The following is a 21041-nucleotide window of genomic DNA, read 5'->3' on the forward strand; positions in this document are numbered from 1 at the left end:
ATGCAGTTTCCCACTGGGCCTGGATAACATGCATGTTCTTCCAGAGGAATATTGTGCAATTATATTTAGCTAGCGCTTTGCCTTCAATGCTCAGATAAAGAGCTGGGCCTGGGGAAGAATAGTAAATAAGAGAATAACCAAGCAAATACTGCGTAGAACTAACACATTTCTTAGTCAATTTGTTTGTCCAAATCAATGAACATGTTCAAAATGTGTGCATTGCATCCTTTTGGTTTTCTGCAATAGACTACTCTAAGTGTTTCTGCATTAATGAAGTATCTGAATATTCTGTGAGTAAGATAAATGCAGAATCTAAGGTCTATAATAACTTGTCTATTTAGATCACAGCCAACATTGATCCAGTGGGTCGAATTCAGATGCGTACTAGAAGAACATTGAGGGGGCACTTGGCTAAAATTTATGCAATGCACTGGGGGACTGATTCCAGGTGAGTGTCACTGGCACAGAAGGATGATCTTTTGGGTTTCATTAAGCTCTTGTGGAAAAGTTCAATTTGGTTTTTCATATAGGATGATTAGAAATTCAGTCCCATCATTTCAGGTCGTGCCTATAATCCAGCTGAAGTCCTTTCTGCTAGAAATGGAATTTTAAAATACCAGAGCTCTTTTTGAAGAGCCAGGGATCTTGGGTGCAGGTGGGGGTGGTTACTTCATTTGAAGTTTCATAACCTTTGCTTCTATTCTGGTACTAAGAGAATTTAGCAACACTAAAGGTCACTTTTTCATCTCCATATTTTTAGCATTGTAATCTAAATTCAGTCACAAAATATCAACCCCCTTCTTGCCTGAAAATACTTTTGTCAGTGATTTAGAGGAAGCATTTTAAAATAGGCACTTATTTTTTTCGAGGATATTAGTCCTGCTGTGATTTCCAGACAGTTAAAAAATGGATGCTAACAGTATCCCTGTCGATGACAAATGACAACTATAATGTGTATTTTTATAAGAATCTTAAAGCACGCACCCCAGTGAATTGTCCATCTTAAAATGAGTAGATATGGTATTCCCTCATCATAGGAATAGGTGAATTAGCTTCTTTTTAATCTTGTAAATATGTGAATTAATCTGCTCATAGCAAGTACATTTCTAATCAACAGAAATTACTGAAGGGAGCCTAATCTAATGAAGGTGATCTTGTTAATTCAGTCTTAAGTACAGAGCTTGTTTACACAAGATTGATAAGTAGTACTGTTCTTAAGTAACTTAAAATCCTAGGTCTGTTTATACAGTAGAACCTCAGAGTTACAAACACTTTGGGAATGGAGGTTGTTCGTAACTCTCAACAAAACGTTATGGTTGTTCTTTCAAAAGTTTACAACTGAACATTGACTTGATATAGCTTTGAAACTTTACTATGCAGAAGAAAAATGTTGCTTTTAACCATCTTAATTTAAATGAAGCAATAACAGAAACAGTTTCCTTAACTTGTCAAAATCTTTTTTAAATGTTCCCTTTATTTATTTTAGTAGTTTGTTTAATACTGTTCTATACTGTATTTGCTTTTTATTAATTTATTTGCTTATTTTGTGGCTGCTGCTGCCTGACTGCGTAGTTCCAAATGAGGTGTGTGTGGTTGACTGGTCAGTTCCTAACTCTGGTGGTCATAACTCTGAAGTTCTACTGTATACCTAGTGCAAGAGTAGCAAAGTGCTTAGTGTAGTAACATTGGGGGGAGGGGCGGTGTAGAGGAAAATATTTTTAAAGGAGTGGTACTTCTTTTTATTTTCAGTTTCTGAATTGCTCAAGGTTGGCAGAGCAACAAATAAACACAGTGTAACAGTTTCATTTGAAGTTTCATGTTTTGTATAATCTCATTTTATTTCATAGGAGTACTGTATTAGTTTGTCATTTCATTTCCAATGTTGCAAATTGCACTTTATATGGCAAATTAGGGTTGCCAACTTCGTCAAATTTAAAAACCGGACACTCCAGCTGGAGTGCTGGAACCTCCCTGACTCGGGTCAGGAGGGACTCACCTGTGGAGCCAGGGCTGGGAGCTACAGCCACCTGACACAGGTCGGAGACAGCCCCAGCTGAGATGGGGCTAGTGTGGGTGATGACCCAGCGCATCCCCCCACCTGCAGTAACTTAAGCATTTTTAGCAATAGGATTGTGTTATCCAGCCAGAGGAAACACCAAATTAGTTCTGATGTCACAATCAAGATCATAGACCTATATGTTTTGTCCTATTTTTATCTAACATTCTTTCAAAAAGTGAAGGTGGTCAGGTGGATATTTTTGTAACTTTTATAAAAAAAACAATTGTGTTTGGGTTGTTTTTTTTTAATTTTCCTTTCAAATATATTATACAACAACCTAAGAGATTTGTGAACAAAACTTTACATACGTCTTCTGGCTGAAGTGATCTCACACCAACATAATATCAGCACTCCTTAAGAGGTATATAGCCTTAAAGCTACCTATCTACAGTAGTCTCATCTTTATAGTGTACATCCATGATGGTGGTTTTGCAGAGCTATATTGTTGAAGGCAGTTTAGCACTTACATCACTGTCAGTTTAAACCCAGTGTATTTTAGTTCCACATTTTATGAACACTAAATTCATTCAGATTTCTAAAAAGAGTAGTTGACTTCAAACAATCTCTATCCCACTGCATTTTCGCCCTTTCCAATCAGTCTGTTTATACAGTTTTCAGGAAATAACTCTGACTGTTAGCATATTTATAAAGTCATGTAGGAAACAGCCACCACTACTCATGATACTTACATTTTAAGTTCCAGGCGAAACTGTTTCAACTAGAGACAGTTGACACATGATGCATCCCCCCCAAGTTCTGAAACAGCTTTATCCTTTTCTTGGGAGGCGCCGATATCCCTAACAATAAAGGAGAGATTCAAAAGATTACTATGCAATAGGAATATTTTACTGATTATGCTATCATTTGAAGGGACATAATTAAGTTGAAAATCATATTTTTGTCTGAAAATTGTTGTTTGTATTACCATAAATAGATGTAAGTAACAACTGAGATTACTAAAATAGTTTTCCCTGACCTTTCCATCTCTTTTTCCTGTTAGTTTTAGTTTGAAGATTTGTAACAAATTTCAGGGCATGCTACTTGAAATGGAATCTATTGGAAACAAAGCTTTTGAAATTAGTTAGTGTCATTTAAATGAAATTTTAATTAAGTGCTAGAAGTGTTCAGTACTGTACAAATACACGGTTCCTGCCCTGAGGAAGTAGAAGGCTCAAAAGTGTATGACATGGCATTTTAATATGTAGATAAATCAGGTAATACTTTTATCTGCTGAAGGTAAGTGTAGTATGTATCAGCAAACTCAATCTCAGGAAGCCGACCAGGGGGTTGTTTTCATTAAATTGGATTAAAGGTTCAAAACTCAGACTCAAGTGATGCAACAATGTTTTACCTGTACACAGTAGAGTAGCCTAAGGCAGCCACAGCTCCTTCTCATAGACTCATCGACTTTAAGATCAGACAGGAGTGTCATGATCATCTAGTCTGATCTCCTGCACATTGCAGGCCACAGAATGTTGCCCACCCACTCCTGTAATAGACCTATAACCACTGGCCAAATTACTGAAGTCCTCAAATCATGATTTAAAGATTTCGAGTTACAGAGAATCTGCCATTTACGCTAGTTTAAACCTGCAAGTGATCCATGCCTTATGCTGCAGAGTAAGGCGAAATACTCCCAGGGTCTGTGCCAATCTGACCTCAGGAAAAATTCCATCCTGACCCGAAATATGGCAATCAGTTAGACCCTGAGCATGTATTGTAGAAACACTTAGAAGCCCCAATTAAGGGTAAGGCATTGTGTACACACAGTATGAAAGAAGTCCCTAACCCAAAGTTTGTAATTGTACTGTTAAAGTAGCTCTTGTATTGACACCATAATCTGAAAAATAGAGTAGTCAGATTTGTGAATAGAAGATATAATATCAAGCTAAGAGCAGTGTGTTTGGCCAGGTGATTTGTCATAGCCAGGCACATTCCTTTTAAAGATATTGGATTTTAAATGAGAGACTTGGCTTGAGATGTGGACCCTTCTCATGACTGTGTGTGTTTAAAATAAATAATATGACACTTTATCCTAAGAAGCCTTCGTGACGTAGCAGCTTTGAAAGTTAGAAAACGACCAGTGTTCTGTTACATTAGTGATAGGTATTATCACACAGTACTTGTGTGTTGAGAGTTGGACTTTTCACTTGAATTAGGTTTGCACATACAGATACTAAGATGGAAATTGAAATGATGTGGTGCTTTGGCACAATACTTTGAACTTTCTAAGATGAATAGCCAAACTCTTAGCCCGAGTAATAAGTCTGAAAGAAAATGTGTAGGGTCAGGACTCAGAGCATGAGGTATTACATATCAACTCCATTTTATATATGCTTCCCTAATACAGAAAAAGGCACACACAGCTGTTTTTGTCTGATTGTTCCTGTAATCTGAATTTTTTTTTTGTTCTTGGAGTTAGAAAACCTATTCTTTTGAAAAATAAAAGACGCCTGGAAACAAAAGCTCATATTTTAAGCTATACCAAGAATACAACCGTGACAAAATGGTGTATTTCAGTCAGTCTCCATTGAGAAGGGAGAGAGTTGTTTTTCCCCCCAAAGGAAACAAAAGAAAACCGCCCCTTCCTTCCCTGCACTCTACCCTTCAACTCAGAGTATTTCTCTGTAAACTAAGTTTTCTGTTGGCCTAGGTTTTAACTCTACTCAGACACTGGATTTTATTTATTTTTATTTATTTATTGGCTTTCATCCTGAACCAACCTTTTTTTACCATGTGTTAGAATAAATAGAAATTGGGAAGATGGCCTTCTATTAATGGTCCAAATAACTAGCTGGGTCTGCCTATTTTTAGTGTGCCTATCACTGTGATTTCCAAGGTTTCAAAGGAATCGAGACGTCCGTGCTGTTTAGGGATTATTTTCGCTACTTCTCCTTCACCTGATTTGTGCATCTGTAGATCATCCGTTGGGGAGGGTGGGAGGAAGAATTCTCAGGTCCTTTTCCCAGACTCCTTTAATAAGGAAGGTCTACAGAAGACAATGCAAAGTCTGTGGAAACAAAATGAACTTCTGAGAATAACCCGTTTACTAATAACTGTGCATTTTCTCAACCCCCACCCTCCAAATCTTTTGACAATCAGAGAAGAGTGAACTTCTTGCTGTCTTTGGGAGGGGTGGGGTGGGGGAATTATATATATATAAAATAATTAAAAAAAAAAAAAATACCATGCCTATCTTACAAATGTGGGGAAAGGAAGGCATAGAGCGGTAGGTGACTTTCCCAAAAGTCAGTGGTAGTCAGGCATGGAACTCAGATCTCCTGACTCCCTATCGTGTGATTTAACCACATAACATTGCAACAATTATTGAGTTGTTTTGTTGTTAACTGCTGTAATATTTAACACTTAACATGAAGTACATCTGCTCTTGTTTCTATGAGGCACGTTATTTAAGAGAATATTGATGTTGCATTGTACTTTATATAGTAGCTTTTAAAGCATTCATGTAAACATCTTAGTAGTTTTGATAACATTCCATTTGAAACTAATTGGCTTTGTTTTCTTCTTATTTGCCTGCAATGATTGTTTGTTTGTTCTTATTTTCTCTCCAGGCTTCTAGTTAGTGCCTCCCAGGATGGCAAACTTATCATCTGGGATAGCTATACCACAAACAAGGTGAGAGTAATTGACCAACTGCTGCTTAATTAAAATTTGACTGAAAATACAAGGGAAAGGAATATTGTTTACCTACCTTGGCTCTTAAAGGGATACAGCCAAAACTTAGTTTAGGCCTAACAGCTGACCTCTAAAATTATGATTTTAAACAATGTGGTTAGAGACCTAAATACTGTCTGTGTGTAATATATATTTATAAATATATTATTTATAAAATGTGTTTACCCAGCCTCCGAAAAACTAAAAATATTTCATTGTTCAGTGAGTGTATTTTTGCTTTGCTGCTGCGGGAGTAGAAGCTAATTGGCAAACGTTTCCCAGAAATGTGCTATGTGAGACAAAGCACAGCCATACTAGTTTGGGCTCTGTAATAAAGCAGAGAATTACAAGAATGCAGGTAAGAGATGGTCTCTTTCTGACTGTAGTAACATGACATGAATAAGGGTTACCCTGGCTGTGGTCGGTGTCCAGGGGGCTACTGTTATCAGCGCTATAATAAATTCCATGAAGGGTGAAAAAACAATGCTCGTAAATAATTATAAAACTGGTTGTGGAGAACTTTAAAATAAAAATTTTCTGCAGGTAAATGGCAGTTAAATTAGCAGAGTGCTTTTTTTAATTGAAAAAGACAATGCCAAAATAGGAAATAAAATACTTCTACAGTGATTTCCATATTAGGATTTCAAAACTCTTGAAAACCTTAATTAACACTCAACGTCCCTTGAAAGCAGGGATTTGCATCCCTATTTTAGAATTAGGAAAACTGAATCACAGAGATGTTGCTACTTGATTAAGGTCACACAGGAAGTCTTTTTGGTAGAGTCAGAAATAGAATTCTTTATCAAGTGCTCTAGTTACAAGTACATCATCCCCCCTGAAACAAGATCCACTCAGTGAAAGAGAGACTTTCCAATCCAGGAGATTTGAGGGCATCTTTTTATTACTAGAAAGTTTTTGATTAATAGTTGAGTAGATTACGCCTGAAAACAGTGTGTCTACAGCTGAAAACAGGTTGTCTAAAAATATTCTAGTGCCACATTGTGGCTAAGCAGTGCTCATTGCAATTATGCTGCGCATGATGTAGTAATAACAAAGAATGGGATCGTAAATGTGTTCTATCCTACTGATGAGATTTGAACAACCATCTTGAGGCATTTTATTAGCTTCACGGTAGAAGATGCATGTTTTGCAATTAGTTGGCTGTATTTTTAGCACGGAGCATTGCTCTGCTATTTGGATTTTATTTCACACCCATTACCCACAGGATTTGTAATGGCTATAGATGGAGATTGTATGCATAGAGGGACAAACACCTTTCTAATCCGTAGTCAAGAAATATGAGGAAATCATGGATATTTCACAGAGCCCCACAATACATATAACAACATGATCCATCCCTCAAGGAGTTTACAAACTTTACTTCAAACACAGTGCAACAAGAGGAATAACAAGACAGTAGGTTGCGATTAGAGAAGGAAGGACAGGGTTAGCATTAATAAGACTGTGTGGTTACTCAGTGAAGGCTAGTATACAGCATGGGGGAGCAAAAAGGGGAGTTTGTTTAAATAGTGAAAGGCCTTGGTTTGCTAACTTATTTGGTAAGTGTTGAAGTGGGTTTTTTAAGGCAGGATTAAAGGAGGGGCAAAGTAAATCTCCTCTTTTTGCTGTTCATTGTTCCTTCCTAGTATATAATCCTGGAATTAACAATTTTTTACCTACCATAAATTGAGCACCAGTGTGTTTTCTCAAGCTAAAAAAATAGTGCTCGGTCTATAATCATAAAATCATTGACTAACTCTTGTGGCTTTTAGCAGAGCTACCGATTAAACTGGATTCTCTGCTAGAGTGCAGCTCTGAAGTTTTAATTAAGCCACTATTTGGTTTGACAAGTTAAATGCGCAAATTATTCCTGAAATAAGGTTGGCCCTTGGAGTACAAGGACTTTTCATCTTTTTCATTATTCTTCCTCCTGCTACCTTTAAAAAGAGAGTAGTGTAGTTACAGAGAAGATGTAAATAAGAACCTCCTGATGATCAATTGACTTAAAGATAAATTATGTATTTTGTCTGTGCTCCAGGTCCATGCCATTCCCCTGCGTTCATCTTGGGTGATGACCTGTGCATATGCCCCCTCTGGAAACTATGTGGCCTGCGGTGGTCTTGATAACATCTGTTCCATTTACAACCTGAAAACTCGTGAAGGAAATGTACGTGTCAGCCGTGAGCTGGCTGGTCACACAGGTGAGCATCAGTTCTGAAGGGTAAACTAGTTGTGAGCTGAACGCATGATGAATCGTGAACATTAGATATGGAAAAGATCCATTAGGTGATCTACTCAATCCTGCAATGCCAGAGGACTGGTTTCCTACAGCATACAGTCCAGTCTTATTTTAAATGTCCCAAGCAATGAGGCTTCAATCATTTCCCTTGAAAGACTATTCCATAGACTAGTCTCTATCAAGAAATTTTTCTTTAATATTAAACCTGAAAGTTAAGTGTCGTTGTGTGATCCTGTTGCTTTTGTGCATACCTTTTTGCACCTGGTTAAATACATTTTTCCCCCTTGTCTGTTCACTTTTCAAATAGATGACTTTCCCTCCTCCCATTCCCCAAGCCAAAATCACAGTCATCACCTTGCCAGTTTATACATCTTTAGTTTTTAATCTTTCTTCAAAAATTGTTCTTTTGTTGCTCACAAGCACTATATTTGTTACAACTTTTTGTAACACTTTAAACATCTAAATAATTAATAGAACAACTTCACCAATCTTTCTAACAGCTTCATAAATCTTTATTGCTCACTTCCCCAAATAGAGACAATGGTCCCTTACAGGAAACACGTTGCCAAGTGCAGCATTACACAAATTTAAAACAATCAAACTCTTGTTATATGTAATAAACATTGTGACAGAAATTTGGACACAATTTTTCCTTAGATACATGAGTGTCAACTTCTTACACTTTGTCCGCAGTCTTAAATTAGTCTTTATTTACCTCATTGTTGGTGCTGGTTTATTTGAGAGGGCACTTACTGTAAAACCATATCCTAGAAAGCTTAATGTAGTTTGGCCAAATATTTAGTCTTTGGAGGTCATGAAGGGGAAGATTTAGTGATTACAAAAGGGAATTATTTCATTTTGCAACTTTTTTTTTTCTTTATGGAAAGTAAAACTGTTCCAGTATAGCATATCTGCTTAAAGGTATTTTTTTTCTCTTGTATCCAAGCCCTTTCCTGATACTGAAAGAACACTACATTTACAAACTCAAATTGGAGAGAAAAAACTAATTGGTCATGCATTTGTTTTATTGTGGAGTGCTATCAGATATCACAGACTGGCTGCTGGTGCCAATTTTTATTTCTGTGAACTAGACCATTTCATCTTGCTGGGTTTTCATTAGGTCCCAAAGATCTGAGCTCTGATTTTTCAGAGATGCTGCCCTTTCACTTGGAGCTGTAGGGGCTGAGCCCCTCCTGAAAATCAAGCCCATTGTGTCTAGTCTTGGTCTCTAAATTACCTTAATCATTCTGGAAGGCAGAAGAATTGGTTCTTTGAGTTTCAGTGTAAACCAGAGGTAGGCAACCTATGGCACGCGTGCCAAAGGTGGCACGCGAGATGATTTTCAGTGGCACTCACACTGCCCGGGTCCTGGCCACTGGTCCCGGGGGCTCTGCATTTTAATTTAATTTTAAATGAAGCTTTAAACATTTTAAAAACCTTATTTACTTTACATACAACAATAATTTAGTTATATATTATAGACTTATAGAAAGACACCTTCTAAAACGTTAAAATGTATTACTGGCACGCGAAACCTTAAATTATAGTGAATAAATGAAGACTCGGCACACCACTTCTGAAAGGTTGCCGACCCCTGGTGTAAACCATGGTCTGTTTTTCAAGGTCTTCCTTTTTTTTGCAGGTACTTACCCATGTTCACCCTGCTGTCCCCACATGCTCAGTCACTGATACTGGATAATTCCTTTGGAGTCCCCAGAATTAATTACTTGGCTGCTCAGGGTACTGACATCTAAGAACCTCTGCCCTGAACTTCAGATTTAAATCCCAGAGTGACTTGTATCTTACTACTCTTGGAAGTCTGTAGAGATGTTAGGCTGGCCATAGAAATATCTGAAAGCCTTAAAAATCTTTTTCATCACTAAAAGCTAGGACGGTAGTGCCCAGTGTTCTAGGATCCTCAGTGGCTCCTTTTCAGTGGCTCAGCTTCCAGAAGGAGGGCACAGAGCTAGTTTAACAGGATACTGGGGAACTGCCCCCAGCGTTACATTGGTGTAGGTTGTCCTACACTGCTTCCCTCTGCTGGAGGTAGAAGGGGACAGAAGGGAGGGGAAGTGGTCAGAGTACTCTGCACTGCAGCTGTTCTGGGGCTTCTCTAACCTACATCAGGGCCATGCCAGAATCCTGGAGACTACAGGGCTACATTCGGCCCTCCTGGGGTTCTCTCTCTTCAGAGGTGCAGCACAGAATCTGCCCCAACCTTTTTCATCAAAGTAACTAATGACTCTGATAACTAGAGATAAAGAGAAGTTAAACTGGATAATGAGCTATGATTGTGAGAACAAAGGTACCCATATAAGGGCTCCATTTTCTTTGAAATAAGAAGATCCACCAAGGCAGCTAAAAACAGAGGGGATGAGCTCAGGATTTTTCTCTTCCCCCTCTACAGTCCAAGAGCATTGTAGCAGTAACATCCCATATCACAGCAGAAGTTGAAATGGTAATTCATTAGAGTGACTTCTACCTGCTGAAGGAATGTGCAGTTGAGGAAAAAGGAAAAGAAGCTGAAAGCCACTCAGAAATAGGATGTAAATTGGCTTGATATCCTGCCTTGTCGAGGTCTGATCTGGAACATTGGTTCAAAGAGTGTCTGTGCTGATTCTGGAGAGCCCAACTGCCCGTAACAGGACTCTGTTTATCTTAGATGTTATATAGTGCCAGTCACTTTAGTAGCTATGTGTTTATAATCCTAGTATGTGACATACTCAGTGCTACATCAGCAGGCCTTTGTTCACTTGCAGATTCAGTAATAATACACCCAGCAACCTGAGGGAGGGAATCAGCTTGTAATAAGTCATATCTGTCAAGGTTGCAACCCTGAAACTGTGTGTCCTCTTTATGCTGCCTTTGTTTCTGTAAAGAACAAAATCCCAAGATGCAGCAAAACAGAGGCCTCTTACTCCAGAGGCTGCCAGCATGGCTCCGGAAAAACCTTTAACAGCTCTAAGAGGAAACATCAGGCGGGCTATGTGTCTTGCTGGTTTTCTGCCTGATCAAGCCTCTACCTATACAGTGTAAAGGGAACCCTCTGAAAACTGTTCATTGAAGGAAACCAAGGTTATTCATACACGAATCGTTATAATCAGGCAAACCTTCCCAAGCTTCTGTTTAATGAAAAGAATAACTAAAATGCATTAAACCATATTGTAGATGGCACTTAACTTCTTTGTATCTCTTGTGTTTCTTTCAAAGCATAGATTAGTTACCTGGTTCACTGGAGTTGTGTACTCTGTCTGAAATAGAGAGATGTTGACTAACCACTAAAATAGATACTTAGTAGTTGTGATAACCAAGCAAACCATGATCCATAAAAAGTACTTTTCTTTAATATCCGTTATAAAGGAAAATGGAACTAGCTGTCTCATACATTTTTGTTGGGTATCCATGATGCAGCCTATGTGCATGTCAAAATCCTAAAAAAAGATTTGAGCAATAAAAAGCCAAGAATATCTTTTCAATATATCTTAGCTGTTCAGTGACCTCCTTTAGAGATGGCCCTGTAAATTAGTAAGATCACTAAAATGTAGTATGTGGGTTCATGGCAGGGTGAATGTGGTCTCTACAGAGGGTGAAAGACTGTACTATATTGTAGAGGCCTAGAAAGGGTGCATCAAAAGAGGTGATTGGTTTCATTTGTTAGTGTGAAAACTTAGAGGGTCAGTTTTAATTAACTGCTCTTTTAGTGCAGGGTTAAGCAGGGCTGATGCAATAAAACTGTAATTGGGGGTGACAACTAGTTCTGGACTTGGCGATGAATGAGGACAGACATGGATGGATTTTAAGCAGCAGGCTGCAACTCTGTTATACTTAACGGAGGGGAGGGACACTACCTTCCTAGTCACCTGTATTTTAAATGGTTCCAATGCAGAGGTTACAGGGCTCCTCCCATATAATCCAGAACTCAGGGTAGACTTTCCTCGGCCTACCCTAGGACTCAGCTTGCTCTTCTGAATCTGACCACCAGCCCCTGTGAAGGGTACAGATCGGACTAAAAGGGGGGACATTACTTCACAAAGGCCACAGGTCTCCCCCTATCCCATGAGCACAAGGCCCCTCCGCAAAATCCCAGGCATTTCACTTCTGGGAGCCATTCCTTTTAGCCTTCTCACTGCACTGGAAACTGGCTGAAAGTTGCAACAAACTAACATCCCTGCCAAGTACTATCATGAATTACTAAATCCTCTTCCTGTTTAACCTGACCATGCATGGAGTATGCTCAGAGGAAGGTGAAAAAATCCACCAGGCCTATGCTAATTTGGCCACAACAGGAAGAAAAACATTTCTTCCTGACCCCAAAACAAGCGATCAGTAAGACCTGCAGCATCTGCAAAAACAGCTCTTTTTGTGTTTGCTCACGTTGATTCCAATTAGGTGTGTGCGTGCCATGTGCACAGTTGTCAGAAGGTTTCCTCAGGTTCGTGGTCAACTGCAGCCATTACCAATTTACAGTCCTCCCCTTTGGCCTGTCAGCAGCCTCATGAGTGTTTACCAAATGTATGTCAGTCGTAGCTGCTGCCTTCCTATGCCAGAGGCAGGTACAGGTATTCCCGTACCTTGCCGATTGGCTGCTCAGGAGACAGTCCAGGGACCAAGTGGAGCACCAGGTCACCTTCGTAAGATCCACCTTCGACAGACTGGGTCTCATGCTCAACAAGTGCAAATCAACTCTATCCCTGATGCTGAGAATAGAGTTTATCGGAGCAATGCTGGACTCGGGCCAGGTCGGGGCATCCCTGCCGAGGGCTCAGTTTCGGACAATGACAGAAATTATGCAAAGCTTCAAGCGGTACCCCACCACCCCAGCAAGGAATTGCTTGAAGCTCCTCGGCCACATGGCAGCATGTACATATGTGGTACAGCATGCAAGGCTGAGGCTCGAGCCTGGCTGGCATCAGCCTATTGGCCAGGGCGCAACAGTCTGGACAAGGTGTTCACCCTCCCAGTGCCAGTTCTTGACTCTTGCCACTGGTGGCTCAAGCCACAGGAGGGATGCAAGGGAGTCCCCTTTGCCAAGCCCCAGCCCTCCATGTCCCTAGTGACAGATGCGTCAGCGCTGGGATGGGGTGCTCACCTGGGAGACCTTCAAGCCCAAGGTCTCTGGTTGCAAAACGAGCTCTCACTCCACATCAATGTCGAGGAGCTGAGAGTAGTCCACCTGGCATGCCAGATCTTCCAAGCCCACTTGCAAGGGAAGTGCACAGGGGTGTTGATGGATAATCCAACTGCGATTTTTTTATATAAACAGGCAGGGTGGAGTTTGTTCCTCTCCCCTATGTCGGGAAGCCCTCAAGCTGTGGGACTTCTGCATAGCCCACTCTATTCATCTGGAAGCATTCCTTTCTCCCAGGTTCCCAGAACAAGTTGGCGGACTATCTCAGCAGATCCTTCCACAATCACGAGTGGTCTATCCAACTGGATGTAGTACACAGCATTTTCCAGAGGTGGGGAGTTCCCCAAATCAACCTGTTTGCCACGAAGAGCAACAGAAAATGCCCTCAGTTCTGTTCCTTCCAGTATCACAGTCTGGGCTCCCTCACAGATGTGTTCCTCCTCCTCTGGATGGACTAGCTGTTGTATGCGTTCCCACCATTTCTACTTGTCCACAACGTTCTGCTCAAGTTCTGCAGGGACAAGGCTGCAGTCATACTGGTAGCACCAGCCTGGCCTCTCCAGCACTGGTATACCACACTCCTGGAGCTGTCTGGATACTCCAATCTCGTTGCCCTTGCTTCCGGACCTGATCACCCAAGACCATGGTCATCTTCATCATCCCAATCTCGAGTCTCTTCACCTCACCGCTTGAAAGCTTCGTGGCTAAACCTGATGGAGCTGATATGTTCTGAGCCCGTTAGGGAGGTCCTACTGGGCAGCAGGAAACCTTCCACTGGGACTACCTACCTGGCCAAGTGGAAAAGGTTTGCAATTTGGTGTTCTCAGGGCCACGCTCTCCCGATGCAGGCGCCCATACTGCTCATCTTAGATTACCTACTGCACTTAAAACAGCAGGGCCTTTCTGTATCCGTGCTCAATGTCCACCTGGCAGCCATTTTGGCCATCCACCTGAGAGCGGCTGGCCATTCAGTCTTCACCAACCTGATGGTCAGTCGTTACCTGAAAGGTCTGGACAGGCTATACCTGCAGGTTAAGCAACCAGTCCCGGCATGGAGTCTCAACCTAGTCCTCTCCAGACTAATGGGAGCCCCGTTTGAACCCTTGGTGACTTGTTCATTGCTCCACCTTTCATGGAAGGTGGCCTTCCTAGTCACCATTACATCAGCAAGGAGACTCTCGGAGCTTAAAGCCCTGACTTCCCATCCCCCTTATACCATTATTTTTATAAGGACAAGGTGCAGCTTAGGCCTCATCCAGCCTTTCTCCCAAAGGTTGTGTCCCTAAGCCTGACGCAGATAGTAGAGAACAAAGGCTGCCCTCCTTGGACGTTAGAGCGCTGGCCTTTTCCATTGAACGCATAAGGCCGTTCCGTAAGTCAATCCAGTTGTTCATGGCGGTTGCGGATAGAATGGAAGGCCTCCCAGTCTCGTCATGTAGAATTTCATTGTGAATCACGTCCTGTATCCGGGCATGCTACGAACTGGCAAAGGTTCTGGTCCCAGCACTAACGGCACATTCCACAATAGCGCAGGCCTCCTCAGCAGCATTCCTGGCCCAGGTCCCCATCCAGGAGATCTGCAGGGTGGCGACGTGGTCCTTGGTTCATGCTTTCACCTCTCATTATGCTATTACCCAGCACACCCGAGTGGTGCTTCAATCAGCAATTCCATTAATTCCGACTCCACCTCCTAGTTAGGGTTTGAGAGTCATCTAATTGGAATCGATATGAGCAAGCACTTGAAGAAGAAAAAATGGTTACTCACCTTCTCGTAACTGTTCTTCAAGATGTGTTGCTCATGTCCATTCCAAGGTTCGCCCGTCTTCCCCTCTGTCAGAGTAGCCAGCAAGAAGGAACTGAAGAGGTGGCGGGTCGGCAGGAACCTATATTCACTGCCATGAAGGCACCGCTCCAGGGGGCTCCACTGCCGTCTGGACAGGTGCTGTTAGGGGAAAAGCCTTCCGATAACTGTGCACGTGGCACATATATGCACCTAATTGGAATGAACATGAGCAACACCTCTCGAAGAACAACAGTTACGAGAAGGTGAGTAGCCATTTTTTTTAAAACTACAGTCACGGGGAAGGAGTGGGGAGCTGCTGAAATAAAGCAAAAAGAGGCTCCCTGTGGTTTGAGCTATGATTTAAATTAATGAAAAGGGAGAGCAAGGGATGAGTCAGCTCCCTTCCTCCTCTGGCTGGTTATTGAATGGGTAAAGCCTTTGGAGGAGGGGCCCACCCCTGCATGCCTCAGGGAATGCTCTTCCTCTTTCTGCTGGGGCTCTTCTAGTCACAGCTGGTCCCAAAGAGAGCAGCTTCCCCCTAGAGAAGAGTTAGATTGATCCAAGTAATGTCATGAGGGCTTGTTACCCTTGTGTATAAGGCCACCAGTTTCCTTTCTTCATGTTGTCTTAGTACAAGATAGATCTTTTCTCACACTCTCTTCTGCTTGGACTGTGAATCCTTGGACGCTCACAGCCCAGGTTGTCCCAAATAAGAGCTATGAGACTTTTCAACCCTAGTCTTATGTGAAAGAGTATCATCTGTTCGTTTAGGTCTCTTTTTTTCTTTAACAACCAAATGGACCTTTTGTGTTTTCTAGTGGTGTTTTACTCTTTGCTTGGATAAGCAGTTCAGCAAACATTAGATTGCTGTAAGACTCAGTCTGTAAATTAAAGTGGTCCTTAACCAATTACTCTGATCAGTACTACTTGTGGAATTTCTGACTATTCTTGATGGTTTCCTTTCTGAGTGTATCTACACTGCAGTCAGAGGCATGACTGCAGCATGTGTTAAACATCTAGTTAGCCGTGTACCGGTGTCCATGAAGCCACAGTAGTAAAGGCTATATACAAGCCCACCTGGGGCCCAGGTTATGGTCTTGGGCGGCTATCCCAGGCTGCTGCAGTTTCAGTGCTATTTTATCTAGCTAGATCAAAGCTATCTGAGTTATGCCTACATGTGCTGCAGTCACATCTCTGACTGCAGTGTAGACATGCCCAGTATGTGCAGGAGAGGAGGCTTCACTACATGCCCAACTCAATCTGAAAAGTAGACAAGAATTTGCGGCTTTGTTCAGCCATGTGTTACTTTTTGCAGGTTACTTGTCATGCTGCCGTTTCCTGGATGATAATCAAATTGTTACGAGCTCTGGAGACACCACTTGGTAAGCAGTCGAACTGTAACATTTGTACTAATGGCTGCATATTCAAAAATACAGATAATATATTATGGGGGAACTTGTCATAACACTTAGTAATAGCAATAGTGTTGAAGTGCAGTATGAATCCTATGTAAGCAATCTTTGGTATAGAATTCTCATAGGACACATAAATAAAAACTCCTAATGGCTTGCAATTTAGGATAAATAACATACAAATGGAAATACTGCTGTTAAGCTCTACAAACTATGCTTTTGAATATCCCCTTTTTAAATAAAATGCATTAGGTGTGTGAAAAGCCAGACTTTGAATTTTTTCCTTTGCATTTGTCAGACCGTGGGTTTCTCTTACCATTTAGGTACTGATAGACCCATGTGCGAAGTAATTTCCATCATTGATGGTTTTTATTAACATCTCTAATAAAAATAATGCAATATTTTTAAATTTTAAAACTCTTTACATATGGTCTCTAAGAGCTCATCCAGAGCAATTATGGCTCACTGAGGAAAGAATTAAAGTTTCAAAAATATGGATTTTGACACATTCTGGAGCTCTAGCTTTAAACAAGTCTCCTGTAACAACGGATAATTAGGGACCAGTGTCTGAACAGAGGAAATAGCTCCCCCAAAATGGTAATGTCTGTTTAGTTGTCTTGTATACTTTTTAAAAATCCATTATCAAATTATTGGGGAGTGAACTTGGTGTATACAGGCAGTAAAGAGTCACAATTAGTGCACGTTTTATAGTTAATTTTATGCCAGTGTCATTTAATAAACCCCCAACATTTTGCACTTCTTTTTTGCACTCTGTTACTGATTGGTTGTTTCAAATTTTGAAGTCCATGATATTAATTCTTATTGATGATAAAATGGAATATGGAACCATAGATATTTGGTTGTCAGGGGAAGGATAGGTTGAATGAATTAATGACCTTTTTCCGTTAAGTTCTGTAGTACCATTATAGAAAAAAGTTATTAAATATTGAATCACATTGGTAAAAATTTTTATTTAAATCTGTAAGATTCTGAATAGCTTTCAGAAAGTCTTCTTAAAAAGTTAGCAGAAGTGAATTTTAAAGGAGTATCGCTGAACATTTAACAAAACATTAGTTCCAAAACTAAAAATTTATCAGTCTTTGAAAAATATTCTTATTTTGTGATCCATTGGCTTAATATAAACATAATGTTCTGTTGTAATTTGTATACTCCATAGTCCATTTTCAGAGATCAGCTAAAACACTTAAGGTGCTTTCTCCTATAGGAGTCGTCTGTAGTGCATTTGCTTCTAGAGGTTGTTATGCTCTAGTCCAGTGGCTCTCAAACTTTTTTACTGGTGACCCCTTTCATAAAGCAAGCGTCTGAGCGCGAAATGCCCCCCCCCCCATATAAATTAAAAACACTTTTTTATATATTTAACAACATTATAAATGTTGGAGGCAAAGCGGGATTTGGGGTGGAGGTTGACAGCTCACGACCCCCCATGTAATAACCTCATGATGCCCTGAGGGGTCCCGACCCCCAGTTTGAGAACCCCTGCTCTAGTCTCACTAGCAAAGAAATCTCGTTTTTGTGGGCTATACTTTTTATGTAGTTTTAGCTCTTCTGCCATAACCAACAAAAGAAAAAGCCCTTTTAGGTTACAGATCTATAGAATAAGGCTTAACAAGACTCAAGATATTCAGCAAATTCAGTCTGTGTTCTGTTCTTACACTGAATTGTTACTTAAGATGGATTTAATTTTAATCCATCAGAACTGGAAAGGTAATGTTAGATTCCCCCAAAGTTAGCTCTGTTTCTCGACTTGCACAGCATTTCTGTGCTGCTTGTAGTGCGGCCCGTTTAAATACCTGCTTAACCAATAAATATTCATTTTACCAAAAAATTAAATGTAAACCAAAAAATTCGCATGTTGAATAAATAAATCTTGAAGGGAAAATAGTAGTACATCCACTAGGCAGCAGTACTTACGGTGATTATTTTGAAGTCTTCCTAAGACATTCACTACAGTTGTGTTGGTCCCATAAGGACCCTCCTATTAAACGGCCTTTTTGAGTGGCTGCTTAAGATGGATGTTGATTGTACATAAATGATCCTTTTTAAATACACCAAGAATTGCTAAAGTGATGCTCTTTGTACAAGATTATATAGCTTTAGCAGGTTTTGACTGTTGCATGTAATAATTTTTCAAAGTCCAGGTAGGGTGTTGAGTACACAAATTCTGGCCTTCTCTTATGGCCTAGCCACTGGCAAGGGATTCCTTTTTGTCTTGTTCTTTCTACATATGCATTTCTGGAACACATGTGGTTCATAATGAAAGCTGGTTCTATTAAGAAAAAACTTCTGCTTTTGTGCTGATGGTTCCCTTCATTTATGGAAGGAGGAAGCCAGTAGTCTCCTTCCTCTAAGCCTGCGCTTTCCTAGAATGGGGAACTAAAGAGGAGACCGACATGGAGGGCATGATGTTTTCTAGCTGCAAATGGATTTGTGCTGGAACACTAAGCAAAATTTCATATCATAGTTGGAACTGACTAGTGAAAGCTGATACAGAATTAATTACTGAACGTATGGTTTACATAGCCAGGGAACCCTAAAACACAAAATTGGCTTCTGCACTGGCTCTAAGCCAAAGCAGAATCTACATTGTGCTCACCTACTGGGAAAGAGACCAGACAAGCTAAATGCTTTCTTCTAAACATCTCTGGAAAGTCTGCTGCTTTTGTGGATGATGCAGTCAGTATTTCATCCCCTTTTTATATCCTGTGATTGTCACTGTAGTGATCTTGCTGTCAATGGAAAAGTGTGGGCACTGACAGCCATGAGGCAACAGTGAATTATTCTGGCTGAATTATACACCCTCAAAAAGCCGCTTTTTAAAATTAATGGAAACACTGACTCAACCTTAACTATAGCAGCGATAGTGGGTGCTACTCTAAAACAGCTCTACACTAGTGTTAGAACACTGCCATGTTACAGAACTCCATGTATCAACAATGATGAACATTAGTCACTTTGCTCGCTTTATATTGCTGGTAACCCAGCCAAGAAGCTGATCCTCTGTAACCAGAAATAACATGTGGCTCCATCTGAAAGTACTGGTGCCTTTTTAAGGCAAAGACTGAGCGCCTGCATATGATATACCAAAATGTCTCAAAGGAGAGCATCTTCTTCCCATGTACTTTGGGATTAATTTTTTCCCTTTTTATCTTAAATACAAAAATTAAACCAGAGAAAACAAGTGACAAACCAGCCAAATCTGGGCTAACCAGCCCTGTCTGAACTTCTAGTAATGTACTGCAAGACTTTGTTTTAAAAAATCAATTTTATTTGATGGTTCTAATTTTTGTCATTTTATCTCTCCCCCCTTCCGTCAAGCGCCCTTTGGGATATTGAAACTGGCCAGCAGACGACCACGTTTACTGGACACACCGGGGATGTCATGAGTTTGTCCCTGGCTCCTGATGCCAGGTGTTTTGTTTCTGGTGCCTGTGATGCCTCTGCCAAACTGTGGGATGTTAGAGAAGGAATGTGTCGGCAAACATTCACTGGCCACGAGTCAGACATCAATGCCATCTGTGTGCGTATGAACTCTGAATTGGGGGGATGGGATTTAAGTTCATGATATATACTTTGCAGTCAGCTGTTAGAATTTAACACATAGTGCATCCTAGAGTATTACAGCATAGTTTTTCCAAAACAAAATGTTTTCCACAGTTGACAAAACTACATTCAATTTGTTGTATTGCATAAAGTTTATTGCAGTAAATGGCAATTTGTTAGGTGCTTAAATAGTACGTTACTAAAGTTTTTTTGATAGTAATATTTATTATTTCATCTTCAGAAGGCTTTAAAAACATTAGTGCTGTTGTGATGGAGATAATAAGGTACTTTAAGCTCCTCTTTACAGATAGGGAAACAGAGAGGCAAAGGGATGTGGCAAAGAACACAAAGGGAGTCAAACCAAGCTAGGAGTAGATCTTTAGTTCCTAGCTCTCAATTCTGGGCGTAAGACGACTGGCCTGCAGGAGTACTCCAAAGTACCAAATGAAAATGGTTTAGCATGTTTTGTACTATCTAAGATTTCATAGTAGTTGTCCAAATGGAAAAAGCCCTGTTCCCAAAAGCTGCAAAACACAAATTATCTTGTACTATAATATCTTTGTTTTGTTTTAAAGTTCTTCCCAAATGGCAATGCATTTGCCACAGGCTCAGATGATGCCACATGCAGGCTCTTTGATCTTCGTGCTGACCAGGAGCTTATGGTTTATTCACATGACAATATCATCTGCGGCATCACCTCTGTAGCATTCTCCAAGAGCGGACGTCTCCTCTTAGCTGGTTATGATGATTTTAACTGCAATGTCTGGGACACGCTGAAAGCTGATAGAGCAGGTAAATAGTTTGTGCATTAGGTTTTAAATACTATCAACTGCACCTAAAGGGGTGACCTATTGACAGTCCTTTATCAAACATTAGCACAGTGCTGTTAGCCTACTGTAATTAACTCAATGATGTGGTCTGCTGTGAGATCACCCCAGGTGAAGGTATTTTACCTGTGTTGTCAACATGCTGGTAGATTTGTAAATGTTAGTGAAGAATATGGGGTTTCTGAGAACAGAAAGCTACCCTCTGCAAACAGAACTCAGTAAAAGAATGACATCTGGGAAAAGTAAATATATTTTTACCTTCAAAGAGCTTATTTTACACTTGGACTGTTTAAAAGTATTTGACACTTTATGAAACACCTACTATTAATCACTTCATGTATGGAGGGTCTACGACCG

At 40.5% G+C, this 21041-nt stretch overlaps 1 protein-coding gene across 2 annotated transcripts in view; it reads left to right on the forward strand.

Moving 5' to 3' along the window:
• GNB1 (G protein subunit beta 1) overlaps window positions 1–21041 on the forward strand; it is an 88247-nt gene that overhangs the window by 58239 nt on the left and 8967 nt on the right. For both annotated transcript variants that reach the window (XM_024201699.3, XM_024201698.3), the window contains exons 4-9: window positions 342–448; window positions 5632–5695; window positions 7773–7935; window positions 16200–16266; window positions 19633–19834; window positions 20433–20649. In XM_024201699.3, coding sequence (XP_024057467.1) covers window positions 342–448; window positions 5632–5695; window positions 7773–7935; window positions 16200–16266; window positions 19633–19834; window positions 20433–20649 — 820 coding nt within the window. The remainder of the gene's footprint in view (window positions 1–341; window positions 449–5631; window positions 5696–7772; window positions 7936–16199; window positions 16267–19632; window positions 19835–20432; window positions 20650–21041) is intronic.

This window comes from Terrapene carolina, unplaced genomic scaffold (genome assembly GCF_002925995.2).
Source record: "Terrapene carolina triunguis isolate 2854851 unplaced genomic scaffold, T_m_triunguis-2.0 Scaffold714, whole genome shotgun sequence".
Lineage (NCBI taxonomy): Eukaryota > Metazoa > Chordata > Testudines > Emydidae > Terrapene > Terrapene triunguis.